The sequence below is a fragment of the Girardinichthys multiradiatus genome, chromosome Y, assembly GCF_021462225.1.
Source record: "Girardinichthys multiradiatus isolate DD_20200921_A chromosome Y, DD_fGirMul_XY1, whole genome shotgun sequence".
Lineage (NCBI taxonomy): Eukaryota > Metazoa > Chordata > Actinopteri > Cyprinodontiformes > Goodeidae > Girardinichthys > Girardinichthys multiradiatus.
The window spans coordinates 6,921,630-6,941,554 of record NC_061818.1 but is presented as its reverse complement, the minus strand read 5'-3'; the positions used below and the strand labels follow the sequence as shown (position 1 = coordinate 6,941,554).

General features: G+C 39.6%; 1 protein-coding gene across 2 annotated transcripts; it reads right to left on the bottom strand.

Moving 5' to 3' along the window:
- Positions 1-8,219: 8,219 nt before the first annotated feature.
- LOC124863846 lies at positions 8,220-19,390 on the bottom strand. Of its 2 annotated transcripts, none has more exons than XM_047358366.1 (5): positions 18,962-19,390; positions 17,717-17,766; positions 12,781-12,873; positions 12,455-12,628; positions 8,220-9,019 (listed from the first exon to the last, which is right to left on the bottom strand). In XM_047358366.1, the coding sequence occupies exons 1-5, from the start codon at positions 19,110-19,112 to the stop codon at positions 8,867-8,869; spliced, it is 621 nt and encodes a 206-aa protein (XP_047214322.1). In that variant the 5' UTR covers positions 19,113-19,390; the 3' UTR covers positions 8,220-8,866. The 2 variants fall into 2 exon arrangements, with proteins under 2 accessions (XP_047214322.1, XP_047214321.1); XM_047358365.1 differs by having other exon boundaries at positions 17,717-17,826; positions 18,962-19,385.
- Positions 19,391-19,925: the final 535 nt, after the last annotated feature.

Genomic DNA, 19,925 nt, shown 5'->3' with positions numbered 1-19,925 from the left:
TAAGGTGTAACCTTTGTACTTCGGCCTCCTGAAATGCAGGAGAAATTTTTGGGTGCAATTCAGTCCATAAGCGTACCATTCATCACCTTTCAACGTTTTAGCACAGACCAGAAAGGGGGTATGCATGCCGCTCTCATTGACGAGGCATTCAAAATCATAAAAAATCAGTTTATCATCAAGCTGATTAATTGCACTGCAAGGCAGAATGTAACACTTATGATCATCGCATGTAATGTCTAGGCTGGGGGGTACATTTTCACCGCAAATACTGCATTTTACATTACACACGTGTGGTTTATTCGGTTTACTGATTGGAATAACGTATATCCGTTTGCATACTTTACACAGTTTTACCAACTCACAGTCACTCATAGGCCTTTCAGCACTATTTCTGATGCGCGGTTCCCTGTGTCTACTGAAACATGAGGAATTACGACAGATTCTTTGACAGCCTGCACAGCTTACAGGATTGCTAATCTCTTGCATACATGTATATGTTCGACACACTGGACAATAACCTTCACAATGGTGTGTATTTGCATTATCATAGCTGGTGTAACAGTAATTACAAATATATCTGCACCCCATAAAACCTTTGAGATTTTTTATCCCATAGTAATGACCTTGAAATAACAGCAAAAACAGAGGGTTTGAACGATCAGGGAAACTGGTCTCAAATTTACACAGAGCAGTAGAGCCCGTGGTTCTGTGAAACACTACAATTTTTCTCTTCAGAATGGTTTCAAATTTACCAATATCACTAAAAGTAACTGCTGTTTGCTCGTCGAGGTCTGCCTGGTCCTGCCATCTCCTCCGCAGTTCTACAGCACGGTGATCCGTGAGCTCAGGATCAGAGACGTGTGCGAGGCTGATTGCAAAACATAACTGATTACCGGTATTGTTTATAATATACAAATGACGCATTTTCTTATTAAACAGTTCACAGTCTAACGTTCCTGCAGCTTTACGCTTAGAACCTCCTGCTGGGTCATTAACAACCTGAAGAACAAATTCCATGTTATTATCTACAGGTATATTTGCATTCGATTGTACTAAATCGTCGAGGAAGTTTTCGAAAGCAGGCAGGATCATATTTCCATCATCTGTAACAGTAAATGTGATGTGACGATTGAGATTTTCACCCACTACTTCCAGCTGCACAACGTCGTTACGTCTGGTTAACGATCTCGCAGCGTGGGCTAATTCAATGATAATACGCATGATGTCTGTATAGAATGCTGCTAAATCTGGAACGTTACTTGGACAGGGCGGCGGTATGGTAAAAGGTCTCCTTATTTCATGGTTATTAAAATGTTCACGTTCAACCACAGCTGGAGGGTTTCGTCCTATTTGATCAGAACTAACTGCTACGTCCGTATTGAAATGACCCCCGTGCTGATCTGCGGCGTGTGACGTAGAAGGATTCTGATGACTGTCAGGTGAATCATTTTCCTCAATGCTGTGTGGAGATGGTGCGCTATTTAAATCGTAAAGAGCCTGATTGATTACGTTTAAAACGTCACCGTGCTGATGTTCATTTATTACATTTTCACTGTTAGCAGGAGATGCATTTAAAACGATGTTATCTGCTACTTCTGCATTAACGGGGATTTCATTAAGTTCATTAACTAAATTTCTTATTTCATCCAGGGCAAGTCTGATTCGGTTATCCATTTCTATGAACATAAGAAACAAAATAAAATAAAACTAACCTACAGAAAAAAAACAAAAAAAAAACAAAAAAACACAGTGATCAGTTCAGTTTAAAATCACCTTGATGTCACCAAAATGCTTCTTTAACAGAATCTGACATGCTGCCAGAAGCGTTAACGATGAGGCCTTATTACGAAGATTCCATGAGGCTGTAGAGACTGTCTTCCTGCGCTGTCCGTTTCTGTGGCCAATCTGTTCTACCATCAACGTTACCTCTGTAAGGAGAATGAACAAAAAATAAATAAATAGATAAATAAATATATATATATATATATATTGAAATAATCACATTAAAGCTGGAAAAAAACAAAGGAATTCAAATTAATTCAGTATGTATGTATGAATTAAAACGTACCGTTCATTAATCCACTCACTAGCGTTGCTCTGCTTTGTAGCGCAGAGAGTCGCTGTCTTTTGGCCGGGGTTAAATATTCTGTAAAAACAGAAGACAATAAAAGTTATCTTACGCTGCGCAGCAAAGCGTTCATAAATAAAACGAAAAAATAGTTTTTAAAATACACAAGTTTTTTTTTTTTTTTATCTTACTCTGATTCTTTGCGGTAAAACCTCCAGATTTCACTTCTTGTTGAACTGAAACGGTGCCTCTCTGCTGAAAGCTGTCTTGATCTTTGAAAAGCGACCTTCTGGTGGGCGGATTCAATGTGGCATCTTTGGATGTATCTGTAAACAGGTTTATATGACATTTTATTGAACTATGCTTAAAATACATATATATTGTTTTTATTTAATTTTTATTTATTTTTTCTACCCTGCTGCTGCTGCTGCTCGACAACTGTGTCTTCCACAGAGCTCTTAGTCGAATCTGTAAACAGTTTTTATCTGAGGTTTAAAATACATTCACTCTCAAAGAAAAATAGATAGTTCTTAGGACTTACAGGTCCTTCTCAAAAAATTAGCATATTGTGATAAAGTTCATTATTTTCCATAATGTCATGATAAAAATTTAACATTCATATATTTTAGATTCATTGCACACTAACTGAAATATTTCCGGTCTTTTATTGTCTTAATACAGATGATTTTGGCATATAGCTCAAGAAAACCCAAAATTCCTATCTCACAAAATTAGCATATCATTAAAAGGGTCTCTAAATGAGCTATGAACCTAATCATCTGAATCAACGAGTTAACTCTAAACACCTGCAAAAGATTCCTGAGGCCTTTAAAACTCCCAGCCTGGTTCATCACTCAAAACCCCAATCATGGGTAAGACTGCCGACCTGACTGCTGTCCAGAAGGCCACTATTGACACCCTCAAGCAAGAGGGTAAGACACAGAAAGAAATTTCTGAACGAATAGGCTGTTCCTAGAGTGCTGTATCAAGGCACCTCAGTGGGAAGTCTGTGGGAAGGAAAAAGTGTGGCAGAAAACGCTGCACAACGAGAAGAGGTGACCGGACCCTGAGGAAAATTGTGGAGAAGGGCCGATTCCAGACCTTGGGAGACCTGCGGAAGCAGTGGACTGAGTCTGGAGTAGAAACATCCAGAGCCACCGTGCACAGGCGTGTGCAGGAAATGGGCTACAGGTGCCGCATTCCCCAGACCTGGGCTACAGAGAAGCAGCACTGGACTGTTGCTCAGTGGTCCAAAGTACTTTTTTCGGATGAAAGCAAATTCTGCATGTCATTCGGAAATCAAGGTGCCAGAGTCTGGAGGAAGACTGGGGAGAAGGAAATGCCAAAATGCCAGAAGTCCAGTGTCAAGTACCCACAGTCAGTGATGGTCTGGGGTGCCGTGTCAGCTGCTGGTGTTGGTCCACTGTGTTTTATCAAGGGCAGGGTCAATGCAACTAGCTATCAGGAGATTTTGGACCACTTCATGCTTCCATCTGCTGAAAAGCTTTATGGAGATGAAGATTTCATTTTTCAGCACGACCTGGCACCTGCTCACAGTGCCAAAACCACTGGTAAATGGTTTACTGACCATGGTATCACTGTGCTCAATTGGCCTGCCAACTCTCCTGACCTGAACCCATAGAGAATCTGTGGGATATTGTGAAGAGAACGTTGAGAGACTCAAGACCCAACACTCTGGATGAGCTAAAGGCCGCTATCGAAGCATCCTGGGCCTCCATAAGACCTCAGCAGTGCCACAGGCTGATTGCCTCCATGCCACGCCACACTGAAGCAGTAATTTCTGCAAAAGGATTCCTGACCAAGTATTGAGTGCATAACTGTACATGATTATTTGAAGGTTGACGTTTTTTGTATTAAAAACACATTTCTTTTATTGGTCGAACGAAATATGCTAATTTTGTGAGATAGGAATTTTGGGTTTTCATGAGCTGTATGCCAAAATCATCCGTATTAAGACAATAAAAGACCTGAAATATTTCAGTTAGTGTGCAATGAATCTAAAATATATGAATATTAAATTTTCATCATTACATTATAGAAAATAATGAACTTTATCACAATATGCTAATTTTTTGAGAAGGACCTGTACTTACTTTCTGGTGGTGCTGGTAACTTATCCGGTGTGTCTTCAGGGGAAATGATGATAATTGACGGGGGGGGGGGGGGGGGGGGTATTCAAAGAATCAGTTTTAATTTCTGTGTTAAAAGAAAGTTCAGTTGTTGTTGGGGGTTTCGCTTGTTTGGAAATAATTCGCCTTCTCAATTTTGACTGTCGATTCCAGCCACTGAACCCTCCAACTTGATCATTCGGGTTTACCTCTCTCATCAAATCTATAAATTGAAACATTGTCAAGGGTTAACTATAATATATATATATATATATATATTTTATTGCATTTAACATTTACTTACCATAATCTGATTGTGTCAAGATGAAATCATCAAGGTCATCAGCGGTGGGTTCTATGACAAAGAAACAAATATATATATATATATATATATATATATATATATAAACAATATATATAAACAAAATTAGAGGACATTCACATGCATTTAATGATTTCTTAAAAATGAATACTTACTTACTTACTTACGTTTAAAGATGTCATTGTGCTTTTGTGAATTATCAGAAGTAGAAGCCACAATTTCCGGGTTTCCTGAAATATTTACCGACATTTTTTCTTGTCAGTACTGGTATTTTCAATGTAACAAGTGTTATGGTTCAAAGACATTCAGCATTTGAAGACCCTGACACTGAGGTTAGCCAATGAAACAGAGCCCCCGAACAACATTTACACACAGTATTTATACCAGAACATGACAGTGTTATCTCAACTGCAAAGACTATGTTTTTAAGACCAAAACCCTTCTTGAGTTCAAAGGTGATATGGTTATCTAATGAACAGACGTAACTGCCCTTCCTGACATCGCCCCTAACAATCCTGACATTACCTATTTCAGCTGCTTTTCCAGTATGTTGATGCAGAAGCTGAAGGTTTTTCTCGTTCCATCGATGTAGTGAAGCACAATTTTTTTATTTACTTTTTTAGGTCTTTTCTATTTTGAACAGATTTAGACTGGCTCATATATTCAACAAATAGGTCCTGCTGTAAAGCAAAATTAACTTACAATTCTGTCAGGTTACACAGTTCCTTTATTAGGATTTAATGTGATAGGTCAACATTAAGTTGATTATACCTTTAAAATATAAAAGGATGCATGTCTTTTTTTTTTGTTTTTTTTAGATGTATTAACGCCTGAAAAAACATACAGATTATTAATAACACCCTTAAACACACCCCTGTGTGTTTTAATTGGCTCATTTAAGGCCTTCCCCGTAACACCCTTAAACACACCCGTGTTTTAATTGACTCATTTAAGGTATCGCCCCTAATGACGACAACCAATCAACATCCACTGTTACGCCCCCTTGGACACACCCCCCTGCTTGACCACGTGACCTCCTGCCCACATGGCAACCACATGGCGCCCACATGGCCCCCACCGGAAGTCCCGCCCTCACCGGAAGTCCCGCCCACCTGTCAAAATGTTTGATGAAAGGGTGCACTTAAATTCTCTTCTAGCTTCTCATTACCTCTCACCATCTTGCCCATATTGAATAAAATTATTCCCAATTATCCCTGAAGCCACTACCATGTTCCATGATAGACATGAGTTCAGGGTAACATGTATTGTTGATTTTCTTCCAAACATAACATTTGGTATTCTGGCCAAAGAAGGTCAATTTTGGCCTTCCATGTCTGCTGAGTGTCTGCTGCCAAAGTCCTACCACTTCTAGATCATCACTGATGTTTTGTACCTACCTCTCAGGCCTTCACTGAACAGTTAGATTAAGTTACACACACCAGTGCTTGTTTTATTTATTAGTTGGCCTTTAAATATGATCAGTTCGCACAAGGGTTTTATATAGGTCTCGTGCATGCTTCACTTTTCAGATTTTTGTTTTGAATAATTTTTGAGAACCATACATAATTTCAACAACTATACACTGCTTTCTGTTAGTCTTGCCATGTTATTTTTCATGTGCTCATTATTGTCAGTTTGTTTCTCTTTAGCCTTTACGTTTTATTTCAGCTGTTCTTTTTTGTGTTTTTGGAATTATTTCTCTTAGATTTCTGTTTGTCTTCCCTCCATGCCTTGTGGGTTCTTTGTATCTCTATTCAGCTTCTATGCTTTCATCCGTCAGTCTGCTTCCCCGTTACTATTGACTTTTCATCTAGCTCATTCGGCCCACCTGTGCCTGCTCATCACGCTCATGCCACTCACCTGTTTGCCCTGCTATTTAAGCTGCTGTTGGTCTTTGTTCTCCACTGTATTCTCCTGTTTGCTTGTCTCCATGTCTGTTGCTCCTGTAACTACTGGTCCTTCTCAAAATATTAGCATATTGTGATAAAGTTCATTATTTTCCATAATGTCATGATGAAAATTTAACATTCATATATTTTAGATTCATTGCACACTAACTGAAATATTTCAGGTCTTTTATTGTCTTAATACGGATGATTTTGGCATACAGCTCATGAAAACCCAAAATTCCTATCTCACAAAATTAGCATATCATTAAAAGGGTCTCTAAACGAGCTATGAACCTAATCATCTGAATCAACGAGTTAACTCTAAACACCTGCAAAAGATTCCTGAGGCCTTTAAAACTCCCAGCCTGGTTCATCACTCAAAACCCCAATCATGGGTAAGACTGCCGACCTGACTGCTGTCCAGAAGGCCACTATTGACACCCTCAAGCAAGAGGGTAAGACACGGAAAGAAATTTCTGAACGAATAGGCTGTTCCTAGAGTGCTGTATCAAGTCACCTCAGTGGGAAGTCTGTGGGAAGGAAAAAGTGTGGCAGAAAACGCTGCACAACGAGAAGAGGTGACCGGACCCTGAGGAAGATTGTGGAGAAGGGCCGAAGCCAGACCTTGGGGGACCTGCGGAAGCAGTGGACTGAGTCTGGAGTAGAAACATCCAGAGCCACCGTGCACAGGCGTGTGCAGGAAATGGGCTACAGGTGCCGCATTCCCCAGGTCAAACTACTTTTGAACCAGAAACAGCGGCAGAAGCGCCTGGACTGTTGCTCAGTGGTCCAAAGTACGGAAATCAAGGTGCCAGAGTCTGGAGGAAGACTGGGGAGAAGGAAATGCCAAAATGCCAGACGTCCAGTGTCAAGTACCCACAATCAGCGATGGTCTGGGGTGCCGTGTCAGCTGCTGGTGTTGGTCCACTGTGTTTTATCAAGGGCAGGGTCAATGCAGCTAGCTATCAGGAGATTTTGGAGCACTTCATGCTTCCATCTGCTGAAAAGCTTTATGGAGATGAAGATTTCATTTTTCAGCACGACCTGGCACCTGCTCACATTGCCAAAACCACTGGTAAATGGTTTACTGACCATGGTATCACTGTGCTCAATTGGCCTGGCAACTCTCCTGACCTGAACCCCATAGAGAATCTGTGGGATATTGTGAAGAGAACGTTGAGAGACTCAAGACCCAACACTCTGGATGAGCTAAAGGCCGCTATCGAAGCATCCTGGGCCTCCATAAGACCTCAGCAGTGCCACAGGGTGATTGCCTCCATGCCACGCCGCATGGAAGCAGTCATTTCTGCCAAAGGATTCCTGACCAAGTATTGAGTGCATAACTGTACATGATTATTTGAAGGTTGACGTTTTTTGTATTAAAAACACTTTTCATTAATTGGTCGGATGAAATATGCTAATTTTGTGAGATAGGAATTTTGGGTTTTCATGACCTGTATGCCAAAATCATCCGTATTAAGACAATAAAAGACCTGAAATATTTCAGTTAGTGTGCAATGAATCTAAAATATATGAATGTTAAATTTTCATCATGACATTATGGAAAATAATTAACTTTATCACAATATGCTAATATTTTGAGAAGGACCTGTATGTTCACGCTCCATGTTCTCATATCTTACTGTGTTGTGATTTTTTTTTTGCCTTTTATGTTTTATTAAAGTTCTTCATCTCCCCTTCATCTCCAGGCTTTCATTCTGCACCTTGGTCCAGCTCCAAAACTGCACATTCTGACAGTTTTGTCTATTTTCTGTTAATCAGATAACATTTAAATTATGTTAGTCCATCGATAAAATAATAAAACAGTTTATTCCTTGTGTATCTACAGAGTAGAAACATGACAAAAAATGATTGTTCTTCAATAAATACAGTACAGGACAAATGCAAGATTAAACCAAGCCATTAACGCACAGTGAAGTGAAAACAAAACACAAATCACAGACGTTCATCTTAATTAAAACTCAAAATAACTGTATGCAATTTTCTTCATGAATAGAAATGTTTAGCACCCTTTTTCTCCCTCGCTCTGTTTGACTAACAAATATCTGATTTACAAATTTAAAACATAAGATGTGTGTTTACCTAATAATAAAAGTCTGAAAATGGACTAAATAAAAACATATTTACAAGTGGAACATAAATAACACCACTGCCATCGACAAAAAGTAAATACGGGTCATCTATTTTTTGGCAGGTTTCATTCTTGTTGCGTTCCTTCTTCCGAAAGATGTCCCGCCACCTTAGTTTATGCTCATGAAATGCTTATTTTTTTTTCCAGCCTGGTATAAGAGAAGTAAATGTCTTTGTTTTAGTAATCAGATGTGCCTCTCATAGATGGGATGCAGCTCCTCTTTGGATAGGTTTTGGCTCAGTTTGAGGTATCAGGATCAGAAAGTTCTGCAGCAAACTGATGCAGAGCTTCAAGACATGTTCAACATCAAACAGGACATAAAACAGGGCTATCTGTGGTGTAACACGGGTTTATGTTGGTGTAATCTCTTTGAGGAGGGGAAACATCCAGGCTAGATGACAGGATGTTGTACGGCAGCTCCACAAACTGACGAATGCTCTCCTCATACGATGGAGGAGACTGTATGGATCACAAAGAACATAGGTCTTGAGCTTGTTTTTAAGGATAACATTTTTTAGTCAATAGATTTTTAATTTTAATGCCCTGTGGACATTCACCCCTGTAGTCATACTAACGTTAGACCTATCACAGACACATGTATATGTCACATAAGGGGCACACAGTAATGCAATGACCATACAGTCAATACAAAGGAGGTAAGAAATTTATTTCAATGAAATATATACAAAAATGACAGTCCTGCTACTTATAGTCCTTTAAACACCCTTTATTTGCTACTAATCCAGCTAATAATCCATGAGAGCTCTTGTGGTGTTGTGGAGGGTGGGGGTGTTCAATGCAGGCAGTGGGCTCCCTTGACGCTGTCCAATCGGTCTAACCTGTCTCCATGTCAGGCATAATGTTGCTCTTGACGCTGTGGGGTGCCTCGTGTCTGACTGCCTGTGTGTGTGAGTGCTGTGAAGTTACCACTCCTCTCATTATTGTAACATATTATGCAATTCCAGGTGACACACTAGCACACACACTCACACAGACACACACACCCCCATACAAGTAATCCAGAAAGTTGCAGGGCATACAAGCACAGGTTCACATATCAATGAAACCTGTCTACCGTGAGAGCCAGATGCTACCCTGATTTAATAAAACACATCAAACAATTAGGATACCATTCAGATCTTCTGTCTGTAGAGCAAAGCTGCCCTGGCACATGTAGGCAACCAGCTTCTCCATGTGGTCTGCCTGATATGCAACAGGACACGTGAAAAAAAGAGAAAATCTTATTTTCATTTGCAGGACCTTAAATTTAGATTCATTCTTCACCAATAGTAACACAGATTTATGACACATTTGTGAACACTGTCACTCATAGGTGTGTTTGTCTTAAGTTTTGTTTTCTTAATATTTTCAATAAATTTATTTATTTGTTTTAAAACCCTAAACATACTCTGAGTCCATGAACAGAACAATGGTTACTTTTCAAATAAATGCACTTCTATTTCAGTTTTGTTTTAAGAAATTTCAGCTCTTTTTTAATTGACTTCTTCAGCTCTGGTTGTGGACGGAGTAAAGCAGAGAAATTGGGTATAGCAGGTCAATTATAATTGGTTAAAACCAAACGGTTTATCCTCAGACACAAACTGGTTCTCAAGAATAAAACTAAACAGCAGTTCACCATAAAACGGATGGATTACAGCATTCAACAGAGGGGATATCCTCAGGTTTCACACCTACAATAAAGCCTTAATTCTTCTCCCCATGAGGTTTCACAACCATTCATAAAACATGACCTAGAAAATCTCACATGTTGTTCGAGCTAGTTAAGATCATGTAATTAAAAACATTCACAACAACAACCAGGATGAGCAAGTGGCTCAGTAACTCACGTGATTATAAAGACTACAACAGGCTTTTACTTTTTTACTGAGGTCCAGGTTTTGTTTGCTGATTCAGTTCAGATGCCAATTCTATTTTTCCGGCAAAGTTCTATAAAACCCGTATCTTATTTGTGTAAGTTTGTTTTAATTTCAAGATCTGTGTGTGAGAAACATTGACCAAAAAAGAAAATTGTGGTGCAGGTTCCTTGACATAGTGGTTCTGAATTTATCAGACAATGAAGGGGTTACAAGTTTATGTCCAGCTATATGTCAAGGTGTATCATATGTCAACATTTATTAGTTTTTTTTTTAAAACTCAAATTAATAGCACATCCTGAAAAAGTAGGAATTGAGGTTGTCAGAGTTTTGATTGATTCTGACTGACCACCAGTCAGAGTCAATCAAAAGAAAACAGATCAAGTTCAGTTTTTGGCTGATTGATCAGTGGATCAAAACTAACTAGCCTTTAAGGATGCATATTAACAGTTAATACTCCTGAAACTGTTAATCAAAAATAAAGAAGAAATTTTTAAACATGTTCAAAAAAACAAAAGACAGCAAGTCCAACTGTTTTTGTCTCATGCACTGGGGCTGTAATGACCTGGATTAGTGAGAATATACACTAAAGGCAGTCTAAGAGCAACTGCTAATGTTGGCCTTCAATAATTAGTGTGTCCAAAAATAATTAGCTCCATTACAAATGTTGTAAGCTTTGGCTGTGCATATGTTGTTTTTTTTTACTACACTTGAGCCCATCGAACAGGACTATATTTAGTCAAGTCCAATTAAGATTTTGTAAGTTAAAAAAACTGAGTCAGTAGAGTGGGATTTTCAGCTGCTTCCATCCACTATATTTGTGTTTCATACTAAACACTGTATCACAGGTCTCATCTGAGTTGCTATGTAACTGATATGTCTATGTGTGGTCTCTGGGGTTGATTTTGGATTAAATTGTGTACAAATAACAGCTTTCTCTATCACAGTCATAGGTTTGTCAGAATCAAGCTGTACTGAACTTAAACATAAAAGCAATGCTGGACCCAGTCATGTTAAAAAGTTCTGTGTCTCATGTTTTTTTTTTTTTTTTAATTACTTACAGAACCTTCTGTAGCCTGCAGGGCTTTAACTCTTTTTTTAAAGAATAAAATTAACATGTTTGTATTTACATTACCAATTAATCTGGTCCTACTTCAGCTGGTTGGAACATTTTTCTTCTTCTTTCATTATCTGTCTGATAAAAATCAAGCAGCTTCAAGCTTTCTAACAGAGTTCTCTTATCTTTTAATTGCTCGGGGACCCTCAGGCAACCCCACACCCTGTGCCTTGTCTTACACCCACACCACACACATGCACCAGGCTGCAAGTGTTTTAATGCTATCCTGCTTCCAGCTGCGGGACAGATGGGGGACAATGAGCGGGCATTACTATCTGAATTCACTCTCACATTGAGCCCAAAAAAGGGGGGAGGGACACTTGCTATTTATTGACCATTGCTGTGATGGGCAAAAAGCAGCCAGTGTGAGGGTGCTTTCATGTGTGTGTCATATTAGGGAGTGTTTGATTTAGAAAGACGACGGAAGGTCAGAGAAGAGGACAGAGCTGCATTCTTGGCCACTATTTGCACTCATGGATGAAGCCTCTAATTATGTTTGATGTGGCTTTTTCTCATTACCTTGTTTGCTCAAGCAGTGTGTGAACCCTAAGCTCAGCAAAAGATCAACAAGGTAAAACGTTGAAAGCACCAACACAATGCACCAGCAAGCTTCAGAGGAGCCGATAGTGCATCTTGTTTATCCCGATCCAACTGCAGCCTAATCTCTTGCAACAGAATTGTGTGCCAGTGAAACAATCACAGATAAAACCTACTTAAAATTATCTTTGTGTGTGGCTAACCCACAGATATTAAGCAGGTTTGCTTGATAGAAGTAATAACTGTCCCCAAATCCCATTAAAAAAAAACAAAAACAGATCGACAGAAAGCGATGAAGGTCTTCATTGTCACAGCATCTGACTGTATCAATGGCTGTTAACAAGGTCTTAAATTAATTTACCTTACCTCAGTAACAATGGGTCCATTGAGGCCAAAACGGTCAGCAATCATCATGTGGATTTGCCTCTGGCGGTCCTTCTTTCGGACGCTTTCGTAGGAGGGGAGCCTCGGCAGGGGGACCTCCAGGGTGGGCAGGCTGTAGCTGGAGGGCAGGCCAACGTAGAACAGCTCACCTGTCAGCTAAGAGACACAGAGGACACTGCATGTTGGTACATATTCATGATTTTATTTTGAGTTATTGCCAGAAGCAGTGACTAGAGAAAAGGATCACCGTCCTTGCCAATTTCTGTGTAAATTATAAAGAATACATGTGTGCATAGAAGTGGGGTGACCTGGGTATTGCTGTCATCGGGGATCTGAGTCTGCTCCAAAAAGGGAGATCCAACCAGGGTCTGTCTGCTGCTGTAATACTGAGGAGGAGCATCCTAAAACAAACAGCAGTGAGTTGAGAAGATGTTATTAATATGCATCCTTAAAGGCAGATTATACAGTGCATTTCACAAGTATTCATATCCCTTGAACCTTTCCACATTTTGTGATTTCACAACTACAAACTTCAATATTGCTTAGTGGGATTTTATGTGATAGACCAATGCATATCTGAATAGTGTGCCAGGAATTTGTATTCTAACCTCTTAATTTGGAAGTCACCTAATGTTAAAGATTTTCCATCTTAACATTTTTTTTTTTTTATGTTATTATGCTGCATGTTTTCTTGCTTTTACATGATACTTCATTCATCTTTCTGATTCACATGTTTTTTTAATCTCTGTTCTTTTATTTTTCCTATACATGTTGAATTGCTCTTTGTATGAAAAGGTGCTCTACAAATAAACTCTCTTGTCTTGCCCTGGCTAATTCTGTAAAGAATGACAACCTTTGCATAACCTGACAAACTGAACAAGGAAAGTATTATGTAGTAAAGCAACAAAGACACTCAGGAATACTCTGGTGGAGCTGTAGACAACCACAGTTCAGGAGGGTGAATCTGTTGACAGGACAGTTTTAGCCATGCCCTTAACAAATCTGGCCTGTATGGAAAAGTGACGAGAAGGCATCGATTAAAGAACTTGAGTTTAGAAACACGATAAAACGTGAGAGAAAAAAAAAAAAAAAAGTACCCTTGTCAGATGATAGCAAAATGCAAACGTTTTGGCTTACATGCAAAATATGTTTGTAGAGAACACTCTGAACACACCATGAAACATGGTTATGTCAGCATCATGCTGTGGGGGTTGCTTTTTTTGAGAATGCACAGGGAAGCTAATTAGAGTTTAAAGGAGGATGAATGGAGCTAATACAGTGCAATCCTTGTATTAGGAAACCTGTTAGAGGCTGCAAAAGCATTGAGACAGTGATAAGTTACCTTCCAGCCTGACCATGACCCTAAACATAGAACCAGCACTACATTGTAAAGGTTTAGATCCACCATATTCATGTGTTACACTTGCCCAGTCAAAATTCAAAATTAAAGCCAATTAAGAATCTGTGGTAATACTTGAAATTTGCTGTACACAGATGCACCACCTCCATTCGGATTCAGCTATTTTGCAAAGAACGAGTAAAAATGTGAATCTCTACCTGTTCAAAACTGTACCTTGTTCAGGTTTATCACTCAATCTCTGGGGCTCTGTATTCTAACAGACAATACATGTTGTTGTTTGCGCATCTGCAATTAGCCAGAGTGTCATTATGTTCGAAATAGCTCGGACCCACATACAGAGAACACTCAGGAGGAGGAAGTAAAATGAAGATTGTTTATTGAAGATATAGTCAGGAATGGAACGGACGAAATATCTCACTGTAAGGAGAGAAGTGAAGAGAATGGATGAATACGGGTAACGGAGGGAAAAACGAAACTAAGAGCAAATAGTTATTTTGATACCGAGATCGGCTTACTGAGTTATGATGGTCAGGTCGCCAGGGGGAATGAGATTCAGGATCCAGGTCTTAAGCAGGTATATCCGTAGAGAGTTCACTTGGTGCTGCTCAGGTTACCGTAAACAAGTTCGATGTGCGGTGGCTTACGTTGGAGGGTGGACACGGTACGCTTGTGGCTTAGCTCAGGAGACGAAGAGGACAGGAAGCTGCCAGCTTGATGCGAATCCAAACGAAGGTAGATCACAGGATAGGAATCCTCAAAACGAAGACAGGCTTGATCATCCAGAGTAACTTTCAGAAACGTAATCCAGAAAACTCAGTGACAGATCCAAAGCTTAGGCTTTCACAATCTGCAGAGGAGCAAAAAAACAAAGTTAAACGAGGTCGAAGTACAAAGCATAACTAGGAGTGTAGCTAGAGTTTGTACCACTGTGGCAAAACACTCTCACATTGAAGTGCTGGCAGCCTCCTGCTTAAGTACTCCTCCTGGCAATCAGTGGAATAAGTCGCACCTGTCACCCAGCACACCTGAGAGCTCCAGCACCACCTGAGAATGAGCACATGTAGCAAGCACAAAAACACAAAGATCCACTAACTTCAGCCCAATTGACCAATTTTCATGCCTTCTTTCTTCTGTGTGGGCCCTGAATGGTTTAGTAGCACCATAAATTACTAGATCAACAAGGCGACAACACGACCACCCTCCGATTTCCGTACCTCCTTCTTCTCCCACCCCCTCTATTAAACAATAAAACACATCACTGTCTCACTGTATGCGGTGGTGGGATGCAGAAAAAAGGCTGACAGAAAACCAAGTTAATTGCCTCGCGTCTAAATGAGTGTCCTTTGTGAGGAGGACAATGTGATGTACTGCTGTGTCACGAGTGTCCAAGAGGTCTTTTCAGTGTTCTCCTTTTAGCTGCAGGAGGTACCTGTTAATAAGCACACTCCAGTGCACATTATAACCCTTTATGTCAGAATTATATTTGTTGCTTGGATGAGACCAAAGCTGAACATTAGGAGCAATAAGATTCTTCTGACTCGAAACTTTGATGCTATGGTATGGTATGATAGAATTAAATTGATCATTTTCTAAGGGCAGATTAAACTATCACATTTTTCACACTCAAAAGTGAATCACAGCGGCGACCTTTGCCACGACCCCTCGCAGCATTTTGGCAAGAAATAGAGGACACTCGAAAAGGTGATGGCAGAGGTCTCATTTCCCCCCCATCGGTTTGTACTTTAAAGAAGAAAAAGAACGTCCTCAGGAAAGAGGAAAAGAAAAGAAGGTTTGTCTTTTTGTCGCCTGCCATTGATTCAGCCAGTGTGAAAAAGCACAACCGTGTAAAATCGGTGTTGAAGTCGGGGGAGGATCCCAGCAGCTGAGTGTTTTTTTTTTTTTCCATTGGTTCAAACTAAAGGAAATCCATTGTCTCTGTTGTGTTCCCAACACCCACAGTGAGGTCTGTCCCCTATTCATGGGGGCAAAATGAAGCAGGGAAAGGTATGTGACAATGAAGTTGAAGATGTGAAATATCCCTCTCTAACACAATGAAAGGGAGCTTCTGTTTGTTCGCTAACCTTCCTGAACTTTTTCTTAGTTATAATTCAAACAATACCTGCATTGTCTGTTTCTGGATCTTAACTAGAGGAATTATTTTTAGAAGAAAAACATAAACATTAATTATCTTTTGACTACACTTCAGCAAGTAAATGAAGCCTGTCTCATTTTATAAGTAGCACTGTGTGTATTAATGTAACTGGAGGCCAGTTTGACGAAATTTGGTCCAACCCAAACCACAGCTAAGCACAACTTCCTGTCAGTTGAAGGAGGGAGATACGTGGTTTTGTTCCTGCAGTTCAAAGATAACACTCAGACCTCACCCCTGGGACTAATGGAGATGAGAACCAAGTCAGGAAAAGGGAAGTAGAGAGAATGGAGAACCAGTAAGGGGTTACCATCTTTAAACTGTTTATATTTCTTCCCATAAACCTCATCCTGCACCAATATTCACAGATGATCAAGGCTGTTATCTGCTTGTAAAACAGTTCATACATGTTGATATTTTTCATAAATTTTTACATTAGAATCCTTCATCTTCAGCATTCATTTGAGATTTTACATGATAAACCAGCCATACTTAAAGGGAAAGGAAAATGCAAAATGAACAAAAAACAAAATCTGAGCTTCCATGACTACTTTGTAGGGCCACCGATCGCTGCAACTACAGCTGCAGGTCTTCTGGTATGTCACTACCAGCTTTGCACATCTAGAGACTGAAATGTTTCTAAATTATTTCATGTAAAATAGCTCCAGCTCAGTCAGATTAAGGTGAATCCATAGTGAATGTCAAATTTCAGCTTTGCCACAGGTTCTCAATTTGATTTAGGTTTGGACATTGACTGGGTCATTCTGACACATGAATATACTTTAATCCATAACATTCTATTGCACCTCTGCTTGTATGTTTACTGTCTTGATGGAAGGTACCTTGCATCCTCTAACAGGTTTCTTAATGAATTCCCCTATATTTAGCTCCACACATCTTCACACCAAGTCTGACCCGTTTCTCTGTCTCTGCTGAAGAAAAGCACCCCCTCAGCATAATGTTGCCACTTATATGTTTCAGAGTAGGATTTGTTTGTTCAGGGTAAAGTGCAGTGCTAGTTGTATTGTCACTTATGGTGTTTTGTCAATTTTGGTCTCATCTGACCAGAGCACCTTCTTCCACATTATTGTCTCCTCTACCTGGCTTGTGGCAAACTGCAACCATCATTTCTTATTGAAGGGTTGCAGTTGTGCCATAATCTTTCCATGTTTAGGTAAGGGATTTATCAGAGATCCTTGAGATATTGAATGCTTGGGATATTGTTTCATATCCTAAACTTGCTTCACAACTCCCGGAAAATGTAAAATTTATTTAAAATGTCATTGACAGTGTCACATCTACACACATGGAAACACTTTATATATCTAAAAGATTAGTTTCTGTTATTTCACATGCAGTGCCAGTGTCAGAGCAAAAAATGCGATTTGCTCTGATTTAATTACATTGGTGTGGAAGTTTCATCAGTATGCATGGTAAGTGCTAATTCTGTCCAATTCCATTAGAATCACTGTGACTCCCTGAGATATTTCTGGAGGGCAGCTAATTCAAAACTGAGGCGAATCCATTGCTGCACAACGATCATATCAAGCTTATTCAGTCCTTTCGCCACAGCCAGGCAAAACTTAATCTGACACTTGTTAATGGTGGTGCACACACACTTCTCTCTGTCAGCGTGTCCTGCACAACTGAACGTGCAGATCACCTTCAAAAGAAAGCTCAGCACAAAGGAAAGTTTTTACCTCATTGCTTTTTTTCCCCTCGCTGAACGACTCACCATATCTCCATGTGGGTCCTGATAGCAGCCATGTTTGCAGCACTGGGGATCTTTGCGGTAAATAATGGAAAGCAGCACGATGACAACAAAAAAGAACACCAGAGAAGAAACTGTTTCCAAAGAGAGAAAGGAAAGCCTTTAATCAGCAATTATTGCTTGTTTATGGAAGCACGTTGTGGACTAGATATTAAAGTTCAGAAAATGAAGAACAAAAATAAAAATAATTTTACTATTGGAACACTTTCAGATAGAGATGCAGCTAACAATCCGCAATAAATTGGATTTGGCCAATTTTCCGTCAGCTGGATCTGATCAGAGATCTGCAGGTCAATGACTCCTACGTTTTCTTTGCCTGTTTATTAAAAGCTTCAGAACTAAGTGGTTACATTTCCTGAAACTTAGAGGCTACTTTCTGGAACTTATCAGATATTTTTCTAAATCTTTCCTGGAATCTACCAGATATTTTTGGTAACTCACCAGTGGTTTTCCAAAACCTGTAGTAGTTTTACTGAAAGTTTAATGGAATCTACTAATTACTTTCGTAAAACCTATTTAGTACTTTTCGGAAGCTTCATCAGTTATTTCTCAGAACTTTCCCTAAACTTACCAGAATATTACCAGATACTTCTAAGAATTTCCCAGGTCCACCAAAGCAGCGAAATCAGAATCAAAAACCTTTTTTTTAATCCCTTAAGGACAATTCTGTTTATAGTTTCCCTCTAAATTCCTTGGATAGGAATAGATTTATTATGTAGAAGTACCAAACATCACATGTGCTTTGATGCATAAAAGAAAATAATCTAGTAATTCCTTTATGTTACATCAGATTCAAAACTACTGTCTTTGTCAAACAGCCTGCAGGACATTTCTTTAAACTTTAAATGTTGTTGTCCTTAGATAGAGAAATGTTACACCTCAAATTCAAACTGAAATTGGTGTCGGCCTGGAAAATCTTGATTGGTGCATCTGATCAGGTTTTCTTTTTTGAAACAATTGTTTTTAATAACAATTAAACACAATGATATATGGCAATGTGTCATAGTAAAATATAAAAAATAAAGTCCCACTGGCAGCACCTGAAACAAGATCTGAAACATGGAAAAACTTGAGTTTACAAACATACCTGATCTGATGATGCTTCCTATGAAGCAACATCAAGATGTTTTCTTGTCCTTGGAAGTAATTAAGTTATTAAAAGTAAATATTGACCTGGATAGTTAATGAGAATTTTAATGATTTACTTACAGCACGCAGCGAGCACTGTGAGCTGATCCGAGGTCAGCTGTGAGGAGGGAATGGTCGGACTCGCAAATGTGGACATTTCCTCTGCCTGAAAGGTTAAAGTTGCTTTTACAAATCTTCCCGAGCTCTCCAGCCTCAGTGCAAGGACTCTCATCTTACACCTCAGGAAAAGGAATAAAGGAACTTCAGTTCAGAAGCGCTTCATCTTGATTGCCTTCTCCGCAAGGAACACATGCGCTCTGGAAGTCGGGATCCCAAACTCTCCTCGCCCGGTAAACACGCTGCAGCGTTAAGGAGCGCGTAGAGGCGCGCTGACTGACGCCCTCCGCCAGGCTGCGTGCCAGAAAAAAAACAAGGCTGCCTTTACGCACTGCCCCATCAGACGTATGACTCAGAGATCATAGCGTTAGATTTGTTTCACTTGGTCTCTGTGTGCACATAAGATTGCAAAGAGGGCTTGTAAAACAGCTAGTTACTGAACTGCTTCCTCCACCGGTTTAATTAATGGCATCCAGACTATAGGTTAACACACGACATGCCTGAGCCTGGGTCCTGTTACCCTGGAGACGGTGGGGGTCCCATCCTGAGGGTATTTCTAAGCAGACAAAGAGCCAAACTGTTGCATTGGTATTCATGGATGGATTTCTACCCAAATAGTCTGAGCTACTCATTTAGTTATAGATCTTTTTCAAATGTGAATTAAGATGAGATAAAATAAGATCAGACTTTATTCATCCCTCAAGTGGGAAATGTAATTGTCACAATTAAATTAAGGAGAGATGTGGGATCTAATTTTGTGTTAAACCTACAAAGAGGCATAAATATGTCATCTATAACCGCCTCCAGACCGAAGGCAAAAATTAGATAGGGAACAAATACCTGAGGCTTCTTCTAAGATATTTAACAGCCCAACAACTTAAAGCTTGTATTTTAAATATGGTATGTGTTTATAGTGTTTTTCCCCCCA